The sequence below is a fragment of the Lepisosteus platostomus genome, chromosome 10, assembly GCF_059453375.1.
Source record: "Lepisosteus platostomus isolate fLepPlt1 chromosome 10, fLepPlt1.hap1, whole genome shotgun sequence".
Lineage (NCBI taxonomy): Eukaryota > Metazoa > Chordata > Actinopteri > Semionotiformes > Lepisosteidae > Lepisosteus > Lepisosteus platostomus.
This window is the reverse complement of record NC_142620.1, coordinates 51,119,855-51,141,400: the sequence shown is the minus strand read 5'-3', so window position 1 is coordinate 51,141,400 and position 21,546 is coordinate 51,119,855. Positions and strand designations below refer to the sequence as shown.

The following is a 21,546-nucleotide window of genomic DNA, read 5'->3' as shown; positions in this document are numbered from 1 at the left end:
CTGGGGCGTATTGATAGCGCCAGTTATAATTGCCTTTGACTTCCACGCGCACCCCCCTGTGATAGGAGCCATCTATTGATAAGGCGCTTATCAACGCTCAGCTGTAAATCATCTGGCTGGGGAGATAAGCGGCCCAGTGATGGGCCAGAGGGCGATTTCTAATTCACCACGATAACGGAAATGGAGGAGGCACGAACACACACACTTTCTGTACAGTCAAGGAGACGGAAGACCACGGGCCACCGTCTGGAAGCCTTTCAAAATCATGTTCTCCAGAAATAAAGGACTTTAGACCATGAGAAACTAAAAAAGAGGTGCCTTTTCATCGCAGATTTGGGTTTCTGGACGTTTCTTCCAACATCTTAAGGGACGCATACGTAATATCAGAAGCATTACTTACATGGCACAGAATGCATATCTGTGAACGCAGCCAGTCAGTTAATTTCCACTAATAATTCCCGGGCAGACACCGATGGCTATAAATCTGCAGAGTTTGTGCAACAGCGTCACAGTGGGTTGATGCTTCTTAAAGGATCCTGGTAAATTCAGCCGTCAAAACACTCCCTGAAGCTTCTGCTCCCGACTTTCTGCGTTTCGACATTTTTGTGGCCTAAGCGCGGCATCCACGCCAGCTTTCAGCAGGAGCCTCTGGGCTGTGTTTGTGCCGGCTCGGTTTTGTGGTTGGTGTTGTGCTGCACACAAGCGCTGTCTGTGCCAGGGCCGCTCGGTTCAGTAGGATAGGGGCATGAGTGCTGTCTGCTTTTTAAACCACGTCTGCCGGAGATTTGCATATATCGCCGGAGGCCAGCAGTGAAACTCCGGAGCCGGACCCTCGCCATCGCGGAGCAGATCGTGAGGAGAGTAAAACCGAGCCCGGTGTGGGCCTGCCGGGACAGAACGCTCAGCCGGAGCTGGGACAGCAAGCGCGCGCACACACACACACCCCCGCTCTCATTCTGCTTCGCTGCTCTGGGAAACTAGAGCAGCGCACAGGGATGGCCTATGAGGTCAGCCTTCAGTTCCGTAACCTAAAGCAGGCCCATCTACTTCCTCATAGCGCAGTCACCCCCAACAGGGGCAGAAAACGAAGATCAACTGCGAGGTCTTTCAGCGGGCTGCGACCTTCAGTGACATCGCTAGCATGGGAGAGGAACGTCCGGCCATTTTGCAGGTCTTCCCAGATTTTACACACATTACGCTCGCAACACACACACACACACTCCACAGACCAGCAAATTACAGCCGGGGTCACTTTTATTTTCCTCCAGACGCCGATTTTAACATTGGCGACCGAAGAGGACGCGCAGGGCTCGTCTTCCTCCACAGCCGCCCCAGATCGCGGGTGTCCTGCTCCTGTAGCTCAGGGTCGCGGGGCAGAGAGGGGCCAGCGGAGCTGTGCATGACGTACAGACCGCTTGAAAATGACAGGAATGTTTGCTCAAGAAGCAGGCCATAATGTGCTTAAGTCAGCATAAGCCTTTTATGCACAGAAAGCAGTAGCTGCTGTGAAATCCGATAGAAGAGAAACACGACGTTCTGCAGGTAAGCGCCAGGCTGCTGTCGGGTGACGTACTGTTCAGCACATCTGCCGAGCCCGGCCCGTCCCCTTCAGACTAATAACAAGCTTCCATTGCCTTATTTCCGGTGCTGGGCCGCTCTTCTGGGCTTAATAAGATTCATTCTGTGTTCTTTTGTCAGCGTTGGTTTTAAGCTTTTTGGAAGCTGCTGGCTTAGGGTAATAGTCCATCGTTACGTCTTTGTTTTGTTTTGTTTAAAAAAAAAAACGAAGCTGGAAGTTAAGCAATTAAAACAAAAACCGAGGTTGAGAAAACATGGATTTGGCCTTATCCTCCCCCCCCACCTGTAACCAATTTGCATTAAAATTAGCGGCTTTTGCCACGTGACGCGCAGAATTAAAAAATTGAAGGCAGATGTCTGACTGCGCGCCTGAGCGTAATATTGGCCGGGAAAGGGGTGAAAACATCAAGTGCTGAAAACGCCCCAAGTTTCTGTTTTTTTTTTTTTTGGTGAGCCTTCCAATTTGTTTTCTAGTAATTACATGGGTTTTTTTTCTGGGGGTGGGGGCGAGAAAAAAATCAATTTAATGTGTGTAAGGCGGTCGTGGGTTTTAGTCACTGGCCCTGACAAGAAAAACGAATCGGACAGGGCAGCCCGTTCATGAGCTGTGAGGTCTCACACGTGCCCAGTATTCGATGCTGCTGTTTTTGTAGGAACCCCCCCGTCATCCACATAATGCAAATTCCACCAGGTACTGGTTATATATTCAGTTACCTAGTTTGTACCCTCATCCCAGGGAATCCGCAGTCCTCTGGTTTTTAGCTATTTTATGTCAGCCGTTAATTGAACACATTTTAACATACTTAAAATAACACAGAACTCGTGTGTATCAATCAATCCATCACTCCAGGGGATTCTCAAGGCTCTGTACATCATTTATTCCTATAAAAAATATAAGTCAATATAAAATACAGCAAATCCATGCATACGCGTGAAGCTCAACTAAAATCAATAGATGACAAAAACATATGTTCTAAGGTGAGATTTAAAAACCCGAGCAGCAGGAACAGTTTTATTAGGCTCAGGGCGAGGGGCGGCTCATGGAGAGGCTCTGTCCCCTAAAGCACGCCGTGTCCCCCGCGGAGCGGCGAGGATCCGAGAGCCAGCGGGCGGGAGCGAAGAGCCGGCGGGGGAACAGGAGATAGACCGCGCAGCGCCCGGTAGGTATTTACCGTTTAAAGTCCGTCCCGTAAGAGACCGGTAGCCAGCGCAGGTTTCTCAGCACTGGGGAAATAGATACACGTCCCAGTTTCACAAGCCACTTGAAACAGGCAAATCCTGAGGATCTCAAAAACTTAAAAAAAAAACCACCCAACGACAATATGGATTGTTAATGAGTGGCATCGAGGAAAACGAAGGGATCTAGAAGATCTCTGACTGACCCCCCCTGAAGTTCTCTTTCTGTGACCCGCAGTTCCCTGTGAAACAGCAGAATGACATAAATATCCCCATCAAGGAAAGTGATCTCAAACCCTCACTGACCTTGCGGTTCAGGGGTCCCGGAGCATTAGAGGCACCTGGTATTCGTTCCAGTCAGGGTCTCGGCTGCCCCTCGGAGTCAGTTAGTGTCCTAACGGATCGAAACGAGGGAGAAAGGTTCAGACGACGAGGGGCGGCCGCTCCTGCTGGGCTGATCTCTCCAGCTTGAGAGCCCAGGTCAAACACCCCGACCGCGACGAGCATCCAGCAAGAGGCCATGTTCAAAAGGAACACCTTTTTTGATTGTCCAGGATTTCAGGAAGGGATATACCCAAATATCCACTTTATGTAGGGATACACCCTAAATTCTTCCCAGTTCCTCCCATGTGTTCAGCTCCAGGAGACCCTACTGCATCCCAATCCAACCATTTTCTTACCTCTTCCTCCAATTCAGGGTCACGGGGGAGCTGCAGCCTATCCCAGCAAGCAACAGCACAAGGCAGGATATCCGCTGCCTTGTCCATCATGGACGCCAGTCCATCACAGAGTTCACACGCACACTCATGCCAGGGCCAGTTTACCCAGAAGCCCACTAACCTACCAGCATGTCTTTGCACTGTGGGGGGAAACCACAGGAAACCCACGGGAGCACAGGGAGAACATGCAAACTCCACCCAGACAGGACTCCGTGGTCTGTGCCCCCCCCCCCCGTGCACCACCCCTACTGTGTCTTCTCAACAGGACGTGTCCGGAAATGGAGCAATCCCAAACACCCGCTCAATCTGACCTGTCTCCTCTGGGGTGTTACATAGCCCCCCCCCGCCAGGGAACTCCACCGACTTGGGCTCTGGAGAAGACACGTGGGAGAAAGAGGTGTATGAGCACTCGAGCGCCCCCTGCTGGGAGAGCCCGGCACCGCCTCCGTGCTGACGGGGAATTCCTCATTCTTTAGTTCTGGCTCCATGCTGTGTGTGGGGATTTGGGCATGGAGTGGGATCATCTATTTGCTGGTGGGCACTGCCCTGTGGGTCTGGAAGCTCCATTTGGACAAAAGGTAAATCCGTATAATTATTCCGTGCTGAAAAGAGAAGAAATAACACAACATTTTGGCTGTCAAGTCTTCTTCAGGTGGTTCCACAGCTGAAACGTTGTTTTTCTTTTCTTCTCTTTTCAGCAGGGAATAAACCTTTACTTGTTCCTCTGCAGCCTGCGCATGCTGATGCAGATACCTACTTACCTAGAAGAGGTGGAGTAATAAATCCCAGGGCGTTTCCCGAAAAGAGTAGGGGTGTTACCCCATTGTCGTGACCAAATTTCCCCCTGACCTTAACCCATCATGGCCTCCTAATAATCCCCCATCTCTGAACTGGCTTCATCACTCTGCTCTTCTCCACACTGAGAGCTGGTGTATGGGGAGAGTACTGGTGCATCATCCAGGTGGGGCTGCACACTGGTGGTGGTGGAGGGGATCCCCATTACCTGTGAAGCGATTTGAGAGGAGTGCCCAGAAAAAGCGCTATATAAGTGTAAGCAATTATTATTATTATTATTATTATTATTATTATTATTATTATTATTACTTGAACTAGTCATATAATTTATTCTACCACTTAGAAAGATCCCTAGAGGGAAAAGCATATTTCTGTACAGTTAGTGCACTGCTAGATTTCAGGTGTTTCTAAAAAAATTAAGAGATCCTTAAGACAATGCCAGACACATGATGGGATGGCAGTGGTGCCAATGCGCTTGACTGGGACCCAGGTGTAGCTGTGTGCTGTTTGCCCCAGCTGGGTGCAACACTGGCCGCAGGGCCAGGTCTCGCGAGCTGACCTGAGAGACGGCAGCGATAAAACCTGCAGAGAGAAAGAGAAGAGCTGAACCAGAGCTCACAGCCACACACCCCCATAGGCAAAATTCCCGATTCTCCGCTTAGAACAGTTGTTTGTTACCATTAAAAGCAAAATAAAAAGAAAATGTTAAAAAAAAGTTCAGTTGTTTGTGTACGAGGAGAGGTGGAGAGGGGTTTAACTGATGAGGAAAACTGGAAGAGAAGAAGGCCTGGACTGTGTGCCAGTGCTACCGAACCCCTAGCCAAGGCAATTAAACACAGGTTGTGCGCAGAACGCCTTGTTATTTGTGTTGGCCAACAAGTCCGAAACAGCAGGCTTGGAAAAAAGTCCTCCTAGACAAGATATAGTGGAGTCGGCTAACTAATATAGCAGCCCCGGTCTCCACGGACGACGTGATTTATGAAAGGCTTGCTCCTGCCTTTTTTTCCTGCGATATTTGTTTTGTTTTGTTTTGTTTTGTTTTACCCCCCTGTCGCCTCTGACGAATTTAGCAGGCTGTCCGCTTTGCGCTGCGGTCGGACCCGGCGCGTCCTCCTCCAGATCGGGGGTCGCCGAGCCTAGGGGAGCTCTGCGGAGAGCCCCTAGTTGATAAGCTCTCAGGGCCTGAAGAAGTCCGGCTACACCGACCCCTTTTCTTTCCCCGCCGTGCCTGCTGCTACCTCTTGCCCATCCTGCCGGAGTCCGGCCATGAGATTAGACACTGCCGTCAATCCACGAGAGCTGTATCGGGATTAAAAAAACAAAGGAGTACGCGCACCTGGACCTTGAAATATATATATATAGATTATATACATAGAAAGAAACGTTGGAACACAGCCGAGGCCCTGACAGCTTCGCTTTCCCAAATTTCTCTGCCAACGTCAACTGGAAACCTGGACTCGCCGCCGCTGACGTCATCTCTCCGAGCTGGGGCTGGAAGAGAGCGCTCCTCGCGAGCAGGCAGAGGCGCGGGGGCACTCGAGCAGAAAGCACGGGGCGCAACGCGGAAACTGACATCAGGAGTTACTGCAGTTCTAGCATTGTAGATGCCTCACATGTATTTTCCCTCACGCTTACCAACGTGAGGGGCGTCCTGGCGTGGGAATCCGTGTTTCTTCTCAGGCTGAGCTCCGTGGTTCGGTCATGCCTGAGAAAGTTCCTACATGAAGTTCCAGACAGTTCTGTAAAATACCGTTTACCGTATCAGCTTCAGAAAAATGACCGAGACTTTAACTGTTAAATTGTGCGAGGCAGAGTCCCGATGCTGGATGCTTTTAACGTGAAGGTGAAGCTAAAAACTAAACTAAACTAAAAACTATTTTTTTATTTTCCACACATTCGGGACAGTAGATTCAATTTTTTTGCGCGTCAATTAAATCTGTACTGGAACAAACTCTCAGCGTATTTTTACCACATTTCTGCACAATGTCATGGAACAGCATGACGACCACAAGCTATGCAGCACGCTGTACACATCTGAGTAATTCGAAACCCCCAGAAAATCAGAAATTCATTAGCGGGACAAAAGGCTGCCGTGGTGATCGAATGTAGCCGTTGCATTAATCTGACAACAAGCACAGTCGTTTTAAATTTGTCCGAGGAATTTTGTTTGTTGTTTTCCCCTGTCGGCCTGTCGTTCCGACACCTTCAATGTCGCTTGGCTTTTGCGGCGGTACGTGTCAGCGACGAAGACCAGCGGGAAAACGCGTACTCTATCGCAGGCGAGAGAGGGTAGTGTGACATTTCATAGCAGGCCAACAGTATCTGTAACACAGGACTGCCATCTAGTGGAGAAAGGGAGAATTGTCACAAAAACCGTGTTAAACCTTCGCTTATAACGATAATTGATAATAATAATAATAATAATAATAATTGCTTACACTTATAGCGCTTTTCTGGACACTCCACTCAAAGCGCTTTACAGGTAATGGGGATCCCCTCCACCACCACCAATGTGCAGCCCCACCTGGATGATGCAACGGCAGCCATAGTGCACCAGAACACTCACCACACATCAGCTCTCAGTGGGGAGGAGACCAGAGTGATTAAGCCAAGTGATAGATAATTGCTATCAATAATAATTGCTTACACTTATATAGCGCTTTTCTGGACACTCCACTCAAAGCGCTTTACAGGTAATGGGGATCCCCTCCACCACCACCAGTGTGCAGCCCCACCTGGATGATGCCAGAACACTCCCCACACACCAGCTCTCAGTGGGCAGGAGAGCAGAGTGATGGAGAGAGCCCACAGCTAGGTAGGTCCCTTTTCAGAATGGCAAGGGCCACCATTTGTCTGACCATCCGACACTGGAGGTGGAGGTGATGTGGTCAGCATTGCCCAGCAGGATTAATTTGGAAAGCTGAGTGGACCTGGGAGCTGTCTGGAAGGAATTCGAGCGATGAGAGCTGCTGGGATCCCTGGGATTGAACCCGGGACCATCCGGTCAGGAGCGAGACACCCTTGCCGTCTGAGCTCCCACAGCTCTGAAGCCAGTTCAGTGATGGGGATGATTAGGAGGCCATGACTGGTACAGGCCAGGGAGAAATTTGGTCAGGACACCCAGGTAACACTCCTACTCTTTTCCAAGAAACGCCCTGGGATTTTTAATGACCACAGAAAGTCAGGACCTTGGTTTTACATCTCATCCGTAGGACGGCACCTGTTTACAGTATAATGTCCCCGTCACTATACTGGGGCATTAGGACCCACATGGACCGCAGGGTGAGCGCCCCCTGCTGGCCCCACTAACACCTCTTCCAGCAGCAGCCTTAGTTTTTCCCAGGAGGTCTCCCATCCAGGTACTGGCCAGGCTCACACCTGCTGGGCTCCAGTGGTGAGTTGCAGGAGGATATGGCTGCTGTACTTATGTTATCAAAAGCCGTGTAATGACGCCAAACGTATTGCCTCTTACCCCCGATCTTCTACAGAAGTAATCTTTCTCAGACTTGTGTACTGGGGACCAGCTCAAGTTCCTTCTTCCCTGAAGATCACTTAAGTCAAAACACGGCCCCTAGAAAGAATACATTTGGACTTAGGGATACGACAGGGCCTGGGCTGGAGAAAGTGGCTCTAAGGGAGACCAGAGCTGCAGGAAGGTTGGGCCTCTAATGGATTTGAACTGACCCGCAGGTGTAACTAACAAACACCAGCGCCGATCGGCCATCGCCCAGCACCACGCCAGAGGTTTCAGACGTGCCTGTGGATGTGAGCAACCTGAATGCGGCGGTTTCTGAGAAGCCGTCGTCTTCAAGCGTTGCCACGCTCCATTAGTCTGACAGCCTTGAGGTTCCAGCTTTAAACTAAATTCTGTTCACCAAGAGGCGTTAAAACACAAATACCTCGCTTATTCGGCCAGCAGCCATATCACCCTGCAACTCACAACTGGCAGCCCACTGAAGCTCAGCAGGTGTGAGCCTGGTCAGTACCTGGATGGGAGACCTCCTGGGGAAAACTAAGGTTGCTGCTGGAAGAGGTGTTAGTGGGGCCAGCAGGGGGCGCTCACCCTGCAGCTCATGTGGGTCCTAATGCCCCAGTATAGTGATGGGGACACTATACTGTAAATAAGCGCCGTCCTTCGGATGAGACGTAAAACGGAGGTCCTGACTCTCTGTGGTCATTAAAAATCCCAGGGCGTTTCTCGAAAAGAGTAGGGGTGTAACCCCGGCGTCCTGGCCAAATTTCCCATCGGCCTTTATCAATCATGGCCTCCTAATAATCCCCATCTATGAATTGGCTTCATTACTCTGCTCTCCTCCCCACTGAGAGCTGATGTGTGGTGAGTGTTCTGGCGCACTATGGCTGCTGTTGCATCATCCAGGTGGGGCTGCACACTGGTGGTGGTGGAGGGGATCCCCATTACGCAATTATTATTATCTTATGCATTGTTCCTTAGGTGATTATTGGATCCTGACCTCTGGCCGTCTGAATGTCATAGGAACTTCTTACTGTAGACTACTGTGCATATTCTGGGCACATTCAGTGTACAAATGAGGGTACATTTTTTATTTTTACTAACTATGCTGTTTTAGGAACATGCAAAACCCATCAGTTGCACGAAATGAGGAGAGTACAATTCTTACCTTTAAACTGATTTATTAATTTACAATACAAGCTGAAAGCAGACCATTTCATATTTTACATTTTTATTTAAGCACAAACTCTCAGCAGTGTCATCGACCGGCACTAATTCACATGTATGTCTGTTACCTACGGACGGCTGACGGCAGAGACGCGTCATTTTTTTTAAAAGTTTATTCCAGAAGAACTGTCCCAGCTGGCGACGCCTTATCTCGCCTTTCATACTAGGGACAGAGTCCAGTTCTTTATTAAAAAAAAAAAGAATCAGCAATTTATTTTAGTAGTAAAATATACGAACAACGCTGATAAACGATAGAATTTCTATTTATAATTCTTTTAATATTAGTATTTCCAAGAGAAGAAAAAAAATGCATACACACCAAGGTAAAATTACGGATACTTTAGTGTCCAGACAGTACCCTTACGCATAAAGTCTGTAAAGGTGCGTCATACTGCAGTTCCTGTTCTGGGCTGACGTAGTATCATGCAAATCACACTGCCGCCACGCGGCTAAAGCGTCACCGCAGCCCCGCGCCGTGGAGCCGCTCTTCCGCCAGTGCGCGCTAGCCAGCCAGCACCGAATCCACGGAGGGTTTCGGCCACGTGACATCAACGCCAACACCTTCTTATCAAGGTGCAGCCATTCTCTCCGCGCGCGGGGGCGTGGAGGGAGTTGCGTTAAAAAAAACACAAACACACACACAAACACAGACGGATGCCAAGTTCCCATTTTCTTCTCCCAAACGCACAGGAGCCTCCTGCGCCACTCTGCAGGCCGCGACCACCGCAGAGAGATGCGTGTGCCGGGCGTTAATACACCGGGCCTGCAGACCTTAGCAGCGCCGAGCGCCGGAACACCGACTCGTCTCGGTCAGTCGCACAACAGAGGGAGCTCCGGAGTCTGCGTACGAGGACGCAGCGGTAGGGCCCGCACAAGTGAGCTCACAGCTCTTCCCGGACTGGCGCCCCTCTCTCTCTTGCGGGTCAACCCCAGCGATCCCAGCGTTTCAGCTTTCAAGGCGGGCAGGATGATCACGAATACGTGACGTGGTCAATGCAAAACAAAACATTTGGGTAGGAAGAAACTCTCACCCTTTGAACACACCAGCAGGTGTTCAGGCTGTGTTCAGTTCAAGGCCACAGACAGAAAAGTCTAAATCGGGGGGTCTCCATTCCTGATCCCAGAGAACCCCACTGCAGTAGGGCTGACGAGTCATCCCGAATCACCCACTTCTAAATACTGGGCACACTGGCACGTTACTGAGCAGTTAAGGAAATACAGTTTTCAATTAAGGGAACACTGAAACAAACTGTCAGCCCTGAATAAAACAAATGATCTCTTAATTGCTCCATCATCACCCAGAATTGAGCATTAAATTGTGCCAGGTCTTAAAAATCTGATTTAATGGTGACCTATAAAATCTGCTGGATTACTCAAGCCCAGGGCTGGACACAGATTAGTTACAGGCCTTTTGTGTTTGGTGTTTATTTTGGAGAGGTAATCTCATTATTAATGTTCATGTTAATTTTAAACATTATCCTTGGAATTACTTCGCTCAATCCACCCCCACTGTATAACATAACGGGAGCTCTTGTCATGATTCATTTTGCTTAGCTACTTAAAAACAGCACTTGGGGGGCAAAACTGGAAACCGCAGCACAGAAACAAGTCCAATCTTGATCTTCATGCGTGACGGGTAATCAGGATTGGTGATCTAGCTGAGGCAATCAGGCCTGGTCATCCTTGACACAGTCACAAGCTTTTGTTTTAAGGGATTAAAAGAAACTTGCACTAAACCGGATGGCTTACGATTTCTAAATTGGGAAACAAAATGGGCTCAAGGTATTTTTAGAGATGGGGACAAACACCAAAAACAAGACCAGGGCTGTCAGATCCAGGCCCAGGAGGCCGAGTGGCGTCTACGCCTTTTATCTTTTTTTTTAATCACAGGCCTGCACAACCTCATGCAGCTCATTGCACATCAGTGTCCAAGATGAACAAATCTAATTTCCTTCAGCTGCCCAAGCGCTGCTCCTTCAGAGAGACTCCAGCCCTACAGGACTAGGACTGAACCCCCCTGTGATCGACTAAGGGCCCTGTAGAACAAGGGTCCCTACCCCTAGTTCCGGGGACCCCACAACTGCTTCATCCTTAATTGAAGAAACATACTGCTTGCCTGGAACGTCTACGAGATTTTTTGTAACCAAAAATTGGCATCTCAAGATACTTCTGTAACTTTTTTTTTTTTAGAAGGCAAAAATCACGTGGGTCTAGGAAAACAAAACAGTTCCAAGTAAACCTCCTAAGCCCGTTAAGGCTTTAATTAGTTAACTTGATCATTGGAAGCTGATCTGGCAGGAGGGTGGGGGGGTGTCACGATCAGGACTGGGAAACCGAGCTAGCAGCCCCTCTCGGTTTCCAAGGCTCAGAAGACGACACCGGTAGACCGCCATTACAAGAAAGCCTGCATTCAAGATTGTACACTGAACAGCATAATTGAAGGATTAACGCTGGCGAAATTCAAGATGGAAGATAAAAAAAAAAACACTGCAGCAGCTAAAACGTAGGAGAGAGAGAGAACCAGCGAGATTAAGGGTGTCCAGTTCTCTGCTCCTGCCCTTGGGACAGACACACCCTGGGAAGCAAACATTTTTTTCCCCATTAAGAAAGACAATCTCTTCTTCGGCATTTTGTAACACTGCCCCCAGACTGGCTATTTCAAATTTTGAAAAAAGGCCCCTCGCCCGACACCGTGACACCAGCGAAAGGCTGAACTGGGTTCCCAGCGCCCGGCCGGAGAGGATCTGCGTTCAGTAACGCGCACGTGTCTCACGGCAGGCCAAGCCGTCCAGGCAGTCCTCGAGACCTGATCCCCAAGCCCTTCCCTGCTCCAGGGCAGGTGCAGCCCAGCGCCGGGCAGACAGCTGCTCCAGCTGTGGGGGGGACGGGGGGGGGGGGGACGGTGTGTGTTCCACACCCCCGGGACGACATTGCTCGCTTGCTCGCTCGGCGGCACGGCCGCTCCTCCTGCAGGAGCTCCGGGAGGCAGATCCGAACCCGTCTCCCGGGGGCACAGGAGTCTCCAAGGGTTTACTGAAGCCGTGTTGAGGGAAATAACCTCTCTGCGCACCTGCGCCTTTTAAACAAGCCAAGCAAAAATCCCAATCCGTAGAGCGGGCAGGCCTCACCCGGCCGAGAGCTGCAGCGCAGGACAGGAGGCAGGGGGCCGGCGGGCAACAGGAAAGGGGGAGCCGAGGAGGGAAGAGGCACTGGATTCACAGCGCCGACGGGACACGGAGGGCAGCCCCGGGGACGAGGCCTGGCGCTGCGACCCGAACCCGCGGGGGGTTTGTCCTCATCTTCCCCGCCCGCCGGGCGAAGCCCTCGCCTCCACGGCGTCGGTGCGCTGCACGCAAGCCCACCCCCGGCTTTCCCAGGATGCACCGGGACGCGTACTGGCCATTACAGGTGCGGTTTAGCCCGCGGCCAGGAGGCGGGGTTCGCTTGCGGCTCAACCGCCCCTCCCGGACAAAAAAAAAAAGGCGTTCCCAGGAATAAAGAAACGGGGAAGCTGTTAAAATGATGAGCCACCCCTACTGTCGCTCATCGAGGCATCTCTCCTCCCGTCAAAACCACGGAGATCCTCATTCGGAGTAGGAGGAGGTGTTGCTGTATGCGTCCACACTCGACCCCAACAGTCACAACAAAGCAAATACAATAAAAGAAGGTAAGGCAGAATCCGGAATACTCTGGTGTCGGGGGAACACCAGCGCGGAAGCGGATCTCTAGTCCAGCGTTCCTGGTGGGGGGACAAACAGTGGCACATGGCTCGGCTGCTCAGGCCACGTCGGACAGGGCCCTGCCGGATCACAGGCAGGCAGCCCCCTGCCTCCTCCGAGGGCACCCGGTCAGCGAGCCACTGCGTTTCTCCCCGGCCTCACGCCAGAAGAGCAGGGCCAAGCGGCGGTGGAGCAGGGTACGGGCTCCTTCAGGATTTGTGTTGGCAAACGCGGAAATCCTTTCGGGATTTGAGGCGGCCTTCGTCTTCGTTATCGTCCAGTATGGCGACGAGTGGGTGGGAGTGATGGAGGGGGTGTGCGGGGGGGTTTAGGCAGCCAGATCTTCACTTCCAGCCCTCAGGTTGCAGGAGGTGGACAAACGGGGGGCAAAGGACAGGAGGGGCTGGGAGTGAGGAAAGGGCAGGCGGGGGGAGGGGTTCACAGAAGCAGACAGCAGCTGCTCTCTGTAGTTTTCTCCCGGTTCCTCTGACCTGGGGAAGAGGAGAGGAAAGAAGCAAACATTGGACTGCATGTCTGGAAACAGCTACGGCACTGTGCCCAGCTGAGTCGCCCTGTCGACAGCGAGCAGAGTTTGAGCTTGACTGGATTATTTTCCACTCTGAGATGCCTCCCCCGACTCTAGTCTGGTTTCTACACTTCCTGTGGTGACAAAACCCAACACCAGGGTTACTGCAGTGTTACTACTGCAGAATCTGGTGTCTGCAAACCTGCGCCGCCATATCCCCACAGTCAGGAGGCTGCGCACAGGAGGGAGATCAAGTACAAGTAACTTTACTCACAGACACAGGCATGACATTTTATATTTTTAGGCATTTCATTACCTTCGCAACGTATATAAACTGTACCTACCAATCGCTCGGTTATATTACTAAACAGCATGACCTCACCTAGTGAACACCCAGCTGAGGGACTGAACAGCTGGTTTTGTCCTGAACATGACCCTCCCCAGTACATCCAGTAACGCAAATCCTTGGTATATTTAGAACCAGCTCCCACAGCTGGTACATTTTCTCCCGTCAACCCCCTGCAGAAGAGTTCGCATCAGCTCTTGTTTCAAATCACTTGGCTAAGCTACTCCAGAAAGTGCTTTGCTGGTGCGTGCCCCGTTCTGTGCTTAGTGCTGGTTAAAAATGCATATCTCGCTGCCCCAGTTATTCATCACCGTGCGCCGCTGCCCTGCATGTCTGAAGGGCTGCAGCCCACCCTGGATGCCGAGATCGGACCCGGAGGGGGGCTGCCAGCTGGCTCACCGTGGGAGTTCGGCTCAGGCAGGGTCTCCCGGGCAACCAGGTGCATCACCGTCGTTCTGCCGGGGGGGAGCTTCAGAGCTGGAGGGGAGGGAGAATTTTAATACAGAAACAGAAGAGCAGAGCCACCGGAGATGCCCGCCGCCGCCTCACCCCAGTGAGAACAGGAGGGAAAAGTGGCGGCGCAGCATTGGAGAGAAACAAGAAGGAAGAAGGAGCTGCAATTAATGCAACAGGAACATGGAGGGGGGGCGAGAGGAAGAGACAGGTGACATGAGGCGGGGGTGGGCTGCAGGGGTGCCGCGTCGCAGCCAGAACTCCAGGTTTCAGTCCAGAAGGACTTGGAAAGCAGCAGCCTGGAGCCCTGAGGCAGTAGTGATCCACCGCTGCCGCCACCACCCGCCGCCCCCGGGGTGAAGAGGAGAGGCGAGCGGCACAGGAAGGGACAGCCGGGGGGTCCTCACCTCCCAGCGTGACGTTGCCGTGCAGGAAGCGGCCCTGGAAGATGAGCCGCAGGATGCCGGGGCTGCTGACCTGCTCCTCCTCCCAGTCTGCAACAGGACAGGACAGTCAGCACCGGCAGGGAGAGGCCTGCCCCAGCCACACAAACACTGGGAACAAGGGGGCCTCGTCTGCCAGCATTACAAAATCATGGCTTTCACCTGCATAGGACCGACCAACCAGAAACCTGCCCCTTTAAGGAGATTTTACTGGATGTCTTCGGCCTTGAAGCAGGAAGGAGTTTTTTAGCATGCCTACTGTTTGGAACCAAGTTTATTTTATTCCAGCAACACACACAAAGAGAATGGCTCTCTGACCACATCCTCTCCATAATGGAGAGGACACTGGCCCTTCCAGTCAGTAAAACAGGAGGACTTCCATGCATTCGGACCCTCAGTTGCTTAGTTGCTGCCACTGCCTCACAGCCCGGCGGTCTCGGCGCCGTGCCGCCCAGCTCGGACCCGCGCCCAGCCACTCACCCATGGGCCAGTGGTCGTAGACGTGCTTGGCGATGTCAGTGGCCGAGTCGTTGGGGGAGAAGCTGAAGTCCTTGGTCTTCCCGCTCACCAGGATCAGACGGAGGTTCACCTGGGAGGGGGGGGGAGAGACCCGAGCCGTTAGTTCAGGAATAACACTTCTCGACTTTCCTACCTCCACAAGACCAACGAGGCGGCTCGAGAGGTATAACCGTGCCCCGCCAGGCATCCCCTGCCATTTCACAAGTCGCTCACACGAAAACAAGGACGGTACTCTCGGAGGAGTCCGAGTTTCTGACCCTAGGTCGGTGCTCTTCAGATCATTACAACTTCAGATTAAAAGGATGGCTATTTATTACAATACCTTGGGGAAAAAAATGTTTGAAAGTACAAAGCCTATTTAGAAACACGGCCTCCTAATAATCCCCATCTCTGAACTGGCTTCATCACTCTGCTCTCCTCCCCACTGAGAGCAGGTGTCACATCATCCAGGTGGGGCTGCACACTGGTGGTGGAAATCCCCATTACATGTAAAGCGCTTTGAGTGGATTGTCCAGAAAAGCACTGTACATCATAATATAATAATAATTCCTAACATTCAGTTGCTATTGTTAAAAAAAAGTACACAGTAATACTGTTGGCTCCAACACTCTTTTGAGGGCACTTAAAAAGAGATCAGGCCCTAGCCCATGTCACTGGCATGAACCACGAAACCTGGGTTTGAGTGTACTTCAATTTAGCCCTTTTCCATTAAAAAAAAAATGGTTTCCCAGCCAGCCAGTCTCATTGGCATGTGAAGACAAGCGAGCTCTTATTTTGGCTCTCCTCCTCCTCCTGCGCGGGGAGAGCTCTGAACAGTCCACACACTGTCCGCGCTGCTGGGACCGTCCCAGGTGTTCCCCGCCGGCTCGGGCCGGGGTGGGGGAGGGGATTCCATTTTCATGGCCACAACATCGGCCGGGGGGGGGGGGGGGGGGGTCAGGCCTGGTCCTTCGTGCCGTCGTGTACCAGAGGAAACGGGAGCGTCGCCCTAACCCGCCCTGCCCCCACTCCGAGCAGAAACACCACTCTCGGCCCGAGATGTCAAGTTGAAGACGCAGCTGAACACGCGTGAACAATGTGAACAGTCGAGGGTCTTGCCTCGTTGCACCAGTTGCAGGGGGAAAGCAGAGAGGTGCTGTGCAGAGCTGGGAAACAGCCATTCCCTTGCTCCAGCCTTGACCTACAAACATTTTCCCCAGCGGGGCGTCTCAAAGGGCCCAATACATTATGACCTACAAACCGGACTGTGCAATATGTGGCCATAAGGAAGGGATCTCTCCAAGCAAGATGAGCAACCCTCTGCACTGCACTTCAGAGTCTTCATCAAACCGCCAAGGTGTCAAAGTCCTCAAAGCCCACAAACGAGCCGGACCGCTCATCATCGCCCACAGCACAAGCTTTCACAGCGGTGTCGCGATCGATCGCACCGCTTTCCGAGCGGCCAGGACACAGTCGCGCCAGCCTCCGCCTGGGAGAGTTCTCAAACAACTGGGATCGTGAATGCGGCTGACGGGGGAGCTTTTAACCAAGACCCCCGCGTGGGGCCGTCTCGCATCTGCCCAGCTGACGCCGAGAAACGAGAGCAGATCTCGACCAAACGAAAAGGTGGATGAAATGAGCGAATGTTTTGTTTCCAAAATTATCACATTGTGCGGGAATAATTAGGACTTCTCTAGTAAAACAGTTATGATCCTCCCTTTGGGTGCAAATAAGGACATTACTAATTCCAGCCCAAGGAGAAGCTCCCCCTCCCTAGTATCTGTCCACACTCCATCTAGCTATCCTTCCCAGAATGCCCTTCACTGCAGATGTCAAGGGCAGCACGGAGAACACCACGGACTGTCCCGAACCACAGCAAGATAAGCGGTTCTGTTCCTCTGCACACCTCCTGGCCGACAGGCTTCTCCGACTGCAGAGAGGCAGAGCTGAACACTGGACCACAGACCTGAAAGGACCTTCTATTTTTTCTGCCAACATAAACGCACCACCAGCCAGCGCTCGGCCCTGTACGACAGCACACCCATTTCCTGCCCGCTAGAGGTTACGTCTGGGGTTTTCCCCAGTGTCAAAACGAGCTTGTAAAGACTGAGGCAAACTGTACGTTCGTGGCCCAGGCCTTCTTGACAACCTCACACCGCCTTTTCGATGAAATGCACAAGATTTGCTTCAACCTGCAAAAGCCACAGGCCTGCTTGCTCTGCAAAGCCCTTTTTTTTATTGCAAGCTTCTGCTAAGCCAGCACCCGTCATTAATTCCCGTATGAATGTTACATTTAAAACAGAACGAAATACCACTGTCTAGCCAAGACTAGTATTAGTGCACTAAAAATAACTTAAGTACAGCAACAACACTTCATTTATTCTTTTAGCTCATAAGCCTCTCCTTGACTAACAAGACCTCTCTGAAGGCTCTGTGCTCTGCAGGCCTCAGTAACCTCAGTTCCTGACTTTTTGTTTTTTTATAAGGAATCATGGGGGCAAACCCGATGCACAGCAATGGTGATCCTTTCGTTTCCGTGAGCCCAAAGGAAGACCAGTGCAGCGCTCCAGGGGCAAGATCATGGCAACAGGACAGCAACGGAAAGGCTGTCTGTCAGACCTGCCCAACTAGTTCAGGGAAAAGGATAAGACCGCAACTGTAAAAGACAACACCTGCCGTGCAACAGGCGCAGCTGCACTGCACAAGGCAAGCAGATTCTCTTAAATGTAAGGAAAATAAGAATGTACAGTATGTACTGTTAAAACACGTGAGGAGGGGGAGGAAAACACGAGCTACACGATCCAACTGACGCAGGACAAACAACTTTTACTTCAACCCTCCCTGGCCCGGCAGGACGATGAAGTCATGTCAAAATGACACAAGACAGCAGAATGAGGGTGGACACTGGCCAGGGCTCGACTCCCCAAGAGCTGGGTGGGAACCGTGCGCCACTGAGACAGAACTGAATCCTGGCCTCCTTCAAGCTGCAAACTCTGCAAAGCTCTCCTTTGCAAAAACAAAAACCTGCTTTGTGGTGAAACTTAAAGTCTCAGTTTTTCCCCCCCATTAAACTCTTGAGCCAATGTAGCTGTATCATTGTTCTACACATCTCACTCATCAACCTTGAAAAATGTATACAACTGATGACTTTGTGACTTAAAACAGCACATGCATACCTTGTTAAAAACATAACTCTCTGCTCGACGATCAAAACGAGGAAACGGAGAAGGAGTGGGGGGCCGCGCCACCTGCCCCACTTCACTCGCTGTGGTTTCATTCCCCCCCCGTTACCTTTAAGGGTTCAGGACTTCCTCACAAAAGCAAAAAAAAATGGCCAGCATTTACAGGCCTTGGGCTTTCAGAAGCTTCCCTTGCTGGGAGAAGGTAAGACTCCCAAGACAATGGAGCTCAGCAGTCGAACATATACAGTACACTGCCTAGCGAGAAGCTACAAAGCTTACGCCTGGTAAACGGGTTTCTCTCATCTGTACATCTTCAACTATCCTTTTTGTATCCAGGTGCATTTTCTCCCACATAAGTCTAAGCCCGAGACCCCTGGAGTCCAAGAAGAGTTTAAATCAACAGACCACGGTGCTTCACGAAAAGCTACAACCAGCATCACAGAGGCGGGGCGAAAGGTTCAAGGCCAGGAACGCATCTGAAGGATCTCCTTTGTGAAAGCATGGCTCCAAGCTCCTGAACAGCACCCTCTTCCTACACCGCTGGGATACTTATTATAATAATAATTGCTTACACTTATATAGAGCTTTTCTGGACACTCCAAGCACTCAATACTCATACGTGGCTCTATATAATTAACACCTGCCACTTGAGAAATATTTCATACAGATGTATTCAATGGCTCGCGGTCTCCAAAACAGAAGATGTTCATAGACACAGCGCTCTCCCGCGTCAGCAGTTAGGAGAGACCCCCCCCACCACCAACACTGTCTCCAGCTGGACCAATGACTAATATGTCCGAATCAGACTGGAGGATCCTGGTTTACCAGTAACATTTTCCTCCACACGACGGTCCCTCACTCACATTCGAGATGCACAGCCACCGTGGCAGCTGATCCTACTGCCCTCTCCAAGCGTTTCCCATTTTCCCCATTTTATCCAATACTGATCCGAGGAGGAGCTGGAGCCTGAGCCAGCAAGAACCGGCATTAGGGAGGCTACACCCTGGACAGGCAACCCCACATCAGGGCCAGTTTACCCAGGAGCCAGTTACCCTACCGGCACGTCTGTGGACCCTGGGAGGAAACCCACACGAACACATACAGAATATACAAACTCCACACAGACTGCACTCCAGGTCTGGAACTGAACCCAGGAGCCCAGCACCACAAGGCCGCAACGACAACCACCACGACTTGGACTTCCTCAAAAGACAACAGCAAAATAGAAGACTAAGCTGGATACAGGGGGGGCCTGAATTTGAGCCCTCTCATTCCTGGGTGAGAACTCATCGTTTTCCCTCCCCCACCAGCAATCACCCCTTACATAAACATCAGATCACAGAGCCCCTGGTGAGACCGCTGTAAAACACAAGACGATGCTCTTGTTCTCGGTTCCAAATCAACTCCAGCCACCAGAAAGACAAGAGAAATGGACATCTGCAATGGGCATGCCAGCTGCGAAAGAAATTAAGGGCTGCTTTGCACTGCTTGCGAAATGCAAGACTGGCTATTACCCCTGCAAAACAAAAAAAGACTCATCCAGGGGCAGTTATTTCAGAAGACCGGACTGTCCAGGATGCCTTCTTCACCCACCTAATGACACACTCTGCCTCTCCATGGGAGAAACGGCGACTTGACCTCTGTCCTCCCGGAGAGTTATTTAATTTCAAAGTGCCACCTGACTCCATTAAAGCCGATGAGATTTGGGGTGGGCGCGGGGTGAGATTCAGGATTCGGGGCAGTCGCTCCGAAGCAAGACGTGACAGATGGTAACCCCGGCAACGGAGAGGGGTCTTTTGTTTTTAAGTCGCTCTACGCAGGATACATGTGAACCCCGGAACGCCAGGCTCCCGGAACCGACAAACACAAAACGCCCAGCGAAGGGACTCACCGTCTCCTGGTCTCGATGAGAAGTCATGTCGGCGTCACCGGGTCCCGTCGCTGGCCTTCACAAAGACACTGTGGGTCGGAGCAGGAAGCGAGTTCAACCTCCCCCCCCCCGAGCCGATACAAAGGCAATGTTTATGCGTTTCTCTTCCGCCTCCCCCCCACCGTCTCACCCACGCGTTACACAGCCTGGCACAGGCGCAACCGGCTCGTGTAAATGCGCTTTCAGGGCGACGGTAGTACTACTACTTCACGAGTCCAGGGGGGCTAGCGGCCTGTTGCCAGACCGCCTACAAACCAATACACGCAACACCAACAAGCGCCATTAACAACAGCGGCTCACAGAACTGCCACGAACGGCGTGCATCTGTGCACCGAGGGGCTGTTTACCGACGGGATAAACTCTTCTCACATCCTCCACAACTCGCTGTGTTTTTAGGAGCTCCTCCAAGATCCAGCGGCGCCGCCAGTATTCAGGACAATCAATATTTTACACGTCGTCATGTAACAATATATTCCACACACACACACAGCCGTTCTTCATCCAGGCGTGAGATAAATTCCGAGATTTATCAAAAAGGCCCGTAGACGGACGCACTAGGAAGCTGGAAGTTCCTGATTTATCAGAATGGGCTATGAAGAGGTCATCCCCCCACTCACTCTCTCTAAACAGAAGGCTCCGACGGTCATTTAAAACCAGTGGCCGGTTTGATAAACCCGTGTCCGTTCTGAGCGGGTGACGGACAGTCCTGAGTCCAGCAGCATTTTAGAGCAGCAAAGAGGAACCGCAACGAAAACAGAAGACGCACGCAAAACAAAAAAACAAACAGATTTCGCAATATCGAACAAACTACATCGAAGCGCCGATCAAGCAGCTGCCGACCTCTCTTTCGATTCTAAAAATATCTAAACCGGAATAAAGATGTCCTTTTCCATCTATATTTTCGCCGTCTGGACCGCTCCGATCCGCCAGAAAACACAAGCAGCCCGGACGGACTGACTTAATGGCAGTCGATTTAAAGACACCGGAAGTCAGCTGGCCTCTCCACTCAGGAAACGCAACCCAGACGAGCATCATGGGATTTGTATTTTTCATAGATTGCTTCCTGTTTGAGACGTAGTCACAACTGCAGTATTTTAATTCGGCTGAAGTTCGAAAGCACGTTTATCTCAACACCGCAATAATAATAAGTTATAATATTTTGTTAAACATCCTGTGCCACCAGCATTAAAACTATTTAGTAGTTAGTAGTATTTTGTTAGATACTAATATGAACATATAAGATCACTCAAATATCCCCTACACAAAAGAGCACGTTGTGTAGGGGATATAATATACTATTTTCTCATTGACACCTAAATATATATTCTGGCTATCCTATATATATATAAGTCTACATTCAACATCCTGGTCAACACCAAAATTCTGTTTTTCAAGCACCAAACACGGCAAACACGACTACTTCTCTACTGAAGCTTCAGCATAGTGACGGAAAGATCAAATAAACTTAATTTACCAAAATGC

At 51.0% G+C, this 21,546-nt stretch overlaps 1 protein-coding gene and 1 long non-coding RNA gene across 3 annotated transcripts; both read right to left on the bottom strand.

The window, feature by feature from the left end:
* Positions 1 to 2,431: 2,431 nt before the first annotated feature.
* Positions 2,432 to 5,740, bottom strand: LOC148653934 (uncharacterized). Its single transcript, XR_015924883.1, has 2 exons — positions 3,061 to 5,740; positions 2,432 to 2,802 (listed from the first exon to the last, which is right to left on the bottom strand). It is a non-coding gene; the product is annotated as an uncharacterized LOC148653934 (long non-coding RNA).
* A 3,161-nt stretch (positions 5,741 to 8,901) lies between these two features.
* ubl3b (ubiquitin-like 3b) lies at positions 8,902 to 21,496 on the bottom strand. 2 transcript variants are annotated; one of them, XR_015924884.1, is made up of 6 exons: positions 20,026 to 21,493; positions 14,935 to 15,043; positions 14,419 to 14,505; positions 13,958 to 14,035; positions 10,539 to 13,177; positions 8,902 to 10,497 (listed from the first exon to the last, which is right to left on the bottom strand). XR_015924884.1 is itself a non-coding variant. In XM_088597036.1 (6 exons), exons 2-6 carry the CDS (start codon positions 20,050 to 20,052, stop codon positions 13,125 to 13,127), a joined length of 354 nt encoding a protein of 117 aa, XP_088453162.1. In that variant the 5' UTR covers positions 20,053 to 20,080; positions 20,682 to 21,496; the 3' UTR covers positions 8,902 to 13,124. The 2 variants fall into 2 exon arrangements, 1 of the variants encoding a protein (XP_088453162.1); XM_088597036.1 differs by having other exon boundaries at positions 8,902 to 13,177; positions 20,026 to 20,080; positions 20,682 to 21,496.
* Positions 21,497 to 21,546: the final 50 nt, after the last annotated feature.

What these genes read in the sequence shown, in the direction of transcription:
- ubl3b (XM_088597036.1), bottom strand. Translation starts at nt 20,052, where the DNA reads ATGACTTCTCATCGAGACCAGGAGACG. An exon ending in CTACGACCACTGGCCCATGG is followed by an intron (nt 14,506 to 14,934) that starts GTGAGTGGCTGG and finishes GTCCTGTTGCAG; the next exon opens with ACTGGGAGGAGGAGCAGGTC. An exon ending in GCCTGAGCCGAACTCCCACG is followed by an intron (nt 13,178 to 13,957) that starts GTGAGCCAGCTG and finishes CCTCTTCCCCAG; the next exon opens with GTCAGAGGAACCGGGAGAAA.